General features: G+C 40.2%; 1 protein-coding gene across 3 annotated transcripts in view; it reads right to left on the reverse strand.

The window, feature by feature from the left end:
* Positions 1-6,281, reverse strand: part of Usp37 (ubiquitin specific peptidase 37) — a 70,219-nt gene that overhangs the window by 13,377 nt on the left and 50,561 nt on the right. For all 3 annotated transcript variants that reach the window (XM_029538471.1, XM_021197652.2, XM_029538470.1), the window contains 3 exons: positions 5,481-5,736; positions 4,355-4,521; positions 2,110-2,170 (listed from right to left, as the gene is read on the reverse strand). In XM_029538471.1, the coding sequence (XP_029394331.1) occupies positions 2,110-2,170; positions 4,355-4,521; positions 5,481-5,736 (484 nt within the window). The remainder of the gene's footprint in view (positions 1-2,109; positions 2,171-4,354; positions 4,522-5,480; positions 5,737-6,281) is intronic.

The following is a 6,281-nucleotide window of genomic DNA, read 5'->3' on the forward strand; positions in this document are numbered from 1 at the left end:
GAAGAGCAGTTGGGTGCTCTTACCCACTGAGCCATCTCACCAGCCCCAACCTTGACTCTTTCTTAAGAAAGCTACTGGGGACTATTGGGAGAGTGGGAGGACGGATGGGGATGTTCTCCATCAATACACAGCTGGAACCAGGCATGGTGGCACAATCCTTTAATCCTGCATTCAAGAGGCAGAGGCAGGTGGATCTCTATGAGATGGAGGACAATTTTGTCTATACAGTGAGTTCTAGGGTCAGCCACAGCTCTATAGTGAGACTCTGTCTTAAAAATAACAAAACAAATAAAACTACAAAAGTGAAACCAGGTGTTGTGCTACAGGACCCCATTCCTAGCACTTGGGAGGTAGATGTGCAGTGGAAGATCATCCTTTTGTGGACACCCATCCCAGGTTGTCCTGAAGGAGAAGGCCTGAGAAGTCTAGCTGTGTGTCTGTAACTCTGCTCTAACTACAGTGCTAGCAGTGCTCTCCTCTGCACTTGGCTTTTCAGTCAGGATCATTCATCTTATACTACGCAAGTGTGCTCTATCTCCATCTGTTTCTGAGAACTGGAGAAAAACTGAAGGCAGTTTAGAAACAGAAATGAAGAGCCATCCAAGACCTCTGTCTACCTCTAGTACTTGGTCCAAATAACATGGCCATGTGTGAGTTTCTAAAAATGTTATGTATTTTAAATGTGTCTATGTAGTCCACTCTATTGTTCTCTGCCTGCTTCCTGTGAAAGAGGGTCTCTTTCTCTGAACCTAAAGGTAGGCTGGCAGCCAGCTCCAGCCATCCTCTCACTTTCGTAGCTCCTCCTCCCCACCACATGGTACTGGGATTACAAGCACATCTGTGAGAAGGTCTGGCTTGCTTGCTTGCTTGCTTGCTTGCTTGCTTGCTTCCTTCCTTCAATTTAAGTACAGGGATCCAAACTCAACTCCTCACTTGCACAGCAAGTCCTCTTACCCACTGGACTCTCTCTCCATCCCCTTGTGTGTGAATCTTACCTTACTGAATCCTTACTTTTGTCTCTCAACTCATTTCCTAAGAGTGAATTGTTGGAAAAGTCAATTGGATTGAAGCCATATTGTAGAAATCTTAGTAATGAAACTATAAATTTTCTATTAAATATTGTCTTGCTATTTTGTTTTTCAAGATTAAAAATGTTATTTTGATATAGGTATAGATAGTAAAATAACTTTTAAACTATATGTATATACTTTTAGATTTACTTGTTATATACTGGATCTTTTGCCAATTTATGTACTATGTGCATGCCTGGTACCCATGGACATCACAAGGGGGTGGTTTTTTCTGTGGAACTAGAGTTATGTATATATAGGTATAAGACATTATATGGGTGCTGGAAATCAAACCTGAGACCTCTGGTTGAGGAACCAGTTCACTTAACCACTGAACTATCTCTCCAACCCCAGTTTTTAAAAAATTACATCATGGGCTGGTGAGATGGCTCAGTGGGTAAGAGCACCCGACTGCTCTTCCGAAGGTCCAGAGTTCAAATCCCAGCAACCACATGGTGGCTCATAACCATCTGTAACAAGATCTGACGCCCTCTTCTGGAGTGTCTGAAGACAGCTACAGTGTACTTACATATAATAAATAAATAAATCTTTAAAAAAAAAAAATTACATCATACGCATGTACATATGCTTGCTAACAGAAATATTACAACAGTGATTTTCTCTGAGAAACAGACATACATACCTATGTATGTATGAACTTCTAAGGTATGTATGGTAAGGTTCTTCCTCTGTATCTGGAAGTGTTCAAATTTGTTACTACATTAAAAAAACAAAACAAACAAACAAAAAAACCTAAACAAAACCACAAAAGAAAGGGCTTGGGCCCGAGCTCAGCTGGCAGTATACTCAGCACACACAGGCCCTGCATATGATCTCCACTATTCCAGCACTGCATACTTGTGATCTCAGCACTCAGGAGGATCAGTTTAAGGCCATCTGTGGCTACAGAGAGTTCCAAAGACACTGTAAATGAGACTAAATGAGACTTTGTCAAAAAAAAAAAAAAAAAGTTTAAAATGTTCTTCTATGTATTAATATATTTTTCCATTTAAAAATATAATTGAAATCCTCCCCATACCTTGAAGACTTAGTTCTGTAGCCCTTTTGAGGTCATCATCTTCTTTCTGTTCCCAAGCCTCCTACAGAGAGAAGAACAGGAACAAGTGTTTAAAGAGGCACTGCTTAGACAAGCCGATGAAGGCACAGTACGCTGCTCTGGGAGCACTTGCTTGCCGTGGCTTCCCTAGCTTTACAGCTATCTGGACTCTGACCTATGTGGAATAGAAGCTTGTTTCTTTTCAACACTGTCCTATTTATTTATTTATTTATTTAAAGATTGATTTATTATTATATCTAAGTACACTGTAGCTGTCTTCAGATGCACCAGAAGAGGGCGTCAGATCTCATTACAGATGACTTTAAGCCACCATGTGGTTGCTGGGATTTGAACTCAGGACCTCCAGAAGAGCAGTCGGTCTCTTAACAACTGAGCCATCTCTCCAGTCCCAACACTATCCTCTTAAAACATAACGTTGGGGTTTTTATTTCCTCTGGTCAATAACATTGTCAAATCATTCAATGTGACTGTATGGCATAACTTTTTTTTTTTAAATATATAAAATGCCAGGTACAGTCTGCAGGAATGGCTCAGCAGTTAAGAGCACTGATGATCAGAGGTCCTGAGTTCAATTCCCAGCACCCACATGGTGGCTCACAACCATCTGAAATGGGATCTGATGTCCTCCCTCTTCTGGTGCGTCTGAAGACAGCAGCAGTGTAATCATTCACACCTAGCAAACTACTTACTTTCTTTTCCCTGGACTTAGTATTTATTACTCTTTATGATACAGATGTAAACACTGCTACACCGCAGATTTCAGACAACCTACAGTGAATACATTTTTTTTTTTCAATAACTACTTATAAGTATGTAGAACACAACTGGCTCTCCTGAGCAGATGATGAACACTTCCATCCAGGAGACACTCATACCCTGTGTGTGACAGCAGAATGAACAGTATCTCCACAAGTTACCGAGTCAACTATTTCTACTTTAGTCTAACTAAAGAAACCAGATCCACAAGACATGTTTGGCAGCAATACTAAATGAAGACCTTTGACTGTCATTTTTCTGAAATAGCAAAGGTATTCTTAGGAAAAAAATATAAACAGGCTGGGCAGTGGTAGCACACACCTTTAATCCCAAGCACTTGGGAAGCTGAGGCAGGCAAATCTCTGGGTTCAAGGTCAACCTGGTCTACAGAGCAAGTTCTAGGACAGACAGGGCTTCATAGAGAAACCGTCTCAAACAAAACAAAATAAGAAAAAAATGTAAATAAAAATGTTTAACTGCCTTTATGATTGAGGATGAAGTTCAGTAGTAAAATCCTTATATAAGGACCTGGGTCCCATCTCCAGCATCATAAACATGTATCTTATTACACTGTAAGTAGAGTAGCACTGCTTATAAATAAAAGGTTAGAAGAACCGATTATGAGATTTTAAAGGAGCTCTTCTCAATCTTAGTTGTTCACTAGAATTACAGGGAAGACTTTTAAAATCTAGATGAAAAGAAAGAGAAATCCAGATGCCCAGTCCATGTCCAAGGTTTATCCTTTTCAAGTTTATCAGTATTAGGACAATTCAAGCATCAGTATTTTTTGGAGCACCTCAAGTTACTTTAAAATATAATCAAGACTGGAAAGCACTGGTCTGCCAGGTGGTTGGGGTGCTCACCTTTACCACCAGCCCTGGGAGGCAGAGGCAGGCCAATCTCTCTGAGTTCAAAGGCAGTCTGGTCTACAGAGATAGTTCCAGGACAGCCAGGGCTACATGAAGAAACTCTTTCTTGAAAAGCAAAACAAACAGACAAAATAAGGGTCCAATCACCAGAATTTAAAGATTACTAGATTTTATATATTTCTGGTCAAATAATTTATAGTAAAAGAAATATTGTAAGAAAATAACCAGGGCTGAAGAGATGGCTCACAACCAGAAAATAACCAAACAATAACCTATCACTCATAAAATCATGGTGAGGTACTTGTTGACAGCTTGCAGAATAAAGCTAATGGAATAATCTTTAGCATCCCTATAGCATATAACATGACCAACAATATTTTATTCTATTTTAATAATAAAAACCCTACTAATTTAATAACTGTTCCAGTCCAAACAAGCCCAAATAATTTTTTCTAATAACTAACTGTATGTAGATACCTAGGAGCAATGACTAACACATAGTAAATGATTAACATGTCAGTCTTTGTGATTCCACTCCTAGGAAGCATGGAAGAAGCAGCAACAGAAAGAAAGTGTCTTACTTGCTCTTGAAGGCTCTGAGCCAGTGCTTGCTGCAGCTCTTGCTCTTCTCTTTCCCGTTCTATGTCATACTGCTGGAGCCAATCAACCTCTCCCTGAGAGCCTTCTGGAGTTTTGTTTTCTTTATTCTCATCACAGTCTTTTGTTATCTCAGTAAAACTAGCGGGACCTGAAGAAGCAAAAAATTTTGGAAAAACCTGAACTTTGTGGTCTCTAGTGACACCTACTGTTGAGAAAGAGTAATTTACCTTGCCCTCATTAACACTATAGGTTAGGGTCTAATGTAGCTCAGGCAGGCCTAGAACTTGCTAGGTATCTGAGGATGGCCTAGACTTTGACCTCCTATCTACACCTCCTTGATGGGATTACTGCACACACCATCATACTTGGTTTGGGGATGCTGCGTTTTGTGCATGGTAGGCACACAGCTACTAAACAAGCTACCAAGCTACTATACTCCCAGTTTTACTTAGAATTTTTTGGGAAAAATATTTTCATCTTACCACATCTATATCAGGGTTTCTCAGGCTCAGTATCATTAATAATTTGCATGAGGTGCTGATGAGGCATTCTGGGAAGTGGGAAATGGAGAAGCGTGTATGCTGTAAATTTTAGCAGAATTCCCCAGACTCTCTCAGAGATAGGAGAACTTTACTGAGTCACCTTACAAGAATTAAAGATCCCTTTCATCTATGGAAATGGAAGTGCTCATGCCAGAAGTAGTCCATGTCTCTCTACTTGTGACAACCATTCCAGGGCAGCAGAGAATGCCCTTGATTTAGAAGCACTGACCCACAGAATGGTTCTGAGAACAAAGAATGAATATGACCAAGTGATACGTATTATATACAGTGACTAACAAGAGCAGGGGAATACAATGCATTAAGACGAAATAAATACCTCAGAAGAACACCTGAGGATACACTAATTATTATTTTACTTGTATATAAAGTAATTCGAAATTAAGATACTCTGACTCCACAAAATCTAGAAAATAATTTTGTGACATTCCTCTATGACTTCCATTTCCAAATGTGAGGGCTTTAGGATAATTTAGAAGCTGCATGGCAGTAAAAGCTCTGGAACAACACTCTTTGTGTAATAGATGCTTATCTTGATGAGCCTTACCTGGCTCAGTGATTGCTTTGGGCTTCTCAATTTCCATAGCATCTGGATTTTCAGGCATTTCTGGAATATCATCTTCTGCAAACCCGGTGTCTGGACTGCTGGTTGGCTTATCATCATCTTCAGGGCTGAGTACTGGCGAAGATTCTCTCCTGCTTATCTCTAACACAGCTGCCAGCACCTCTTCTTCACTCATTCTGTCAAATCCTGAGTTCTCAAGTTCTGACTTCCCAGGCTCTAATCTGCACAATTTCGAATCCTGAAGAAGAGAATTACTTTTACAAGAAGGCAAAGTGTCCATTAATATACCCAATGCCTACCAATATGAATGTCAACCAATCAATATAGCTAATGTTCAACACTGTATCTAATATACTTTAGAGTTTAAAGTGGGAACTGGGAGGCTGGAAAGATGGCTCAGCAGTCAGGAGTTCAAAACAAACACACAAACACACAAACACACACACACACACACACACACAAAATTTAAAAATAAGAGTGTGGAATTGAATTTGTGTGCTACCATGTCTGGCTTCTGTGGTGCTGTTGCTCACACCCATAGCTTCATGTACTAAGCAGGTGTACTGGCTGGTTTTGTGTGTCAATTTGACACAGGCTGGAGTTATTACAGAGAAAGGCGCTTCAGTTGGGAAAATGCTTCCAGGAGATCCAGCTGTAAAGCATTTTCTCAATTAGTGATTAAGGGGGGAGGTCCCCTTGTGGGTGGTGCCATCTCTGGGCTGGTAGTCTGGGGTTCTATAAGAGAGCAGGCTGAGCAAGCCAGGGGAAGCAAGCCAGTAAAGA

This window comes from Mus pahari, chromosome 5, assembly GCF_900095145.1.
Source record: "Mus pahari chromosome 5, PAHARI_EIJ_v1.1, whole genome shotgun sequence".
Lineage (NCBI taxonomy): Eukaryota > Metazoa > Chordata > Mammalia > Rodentia > Muridae > Mus > Mus pahari.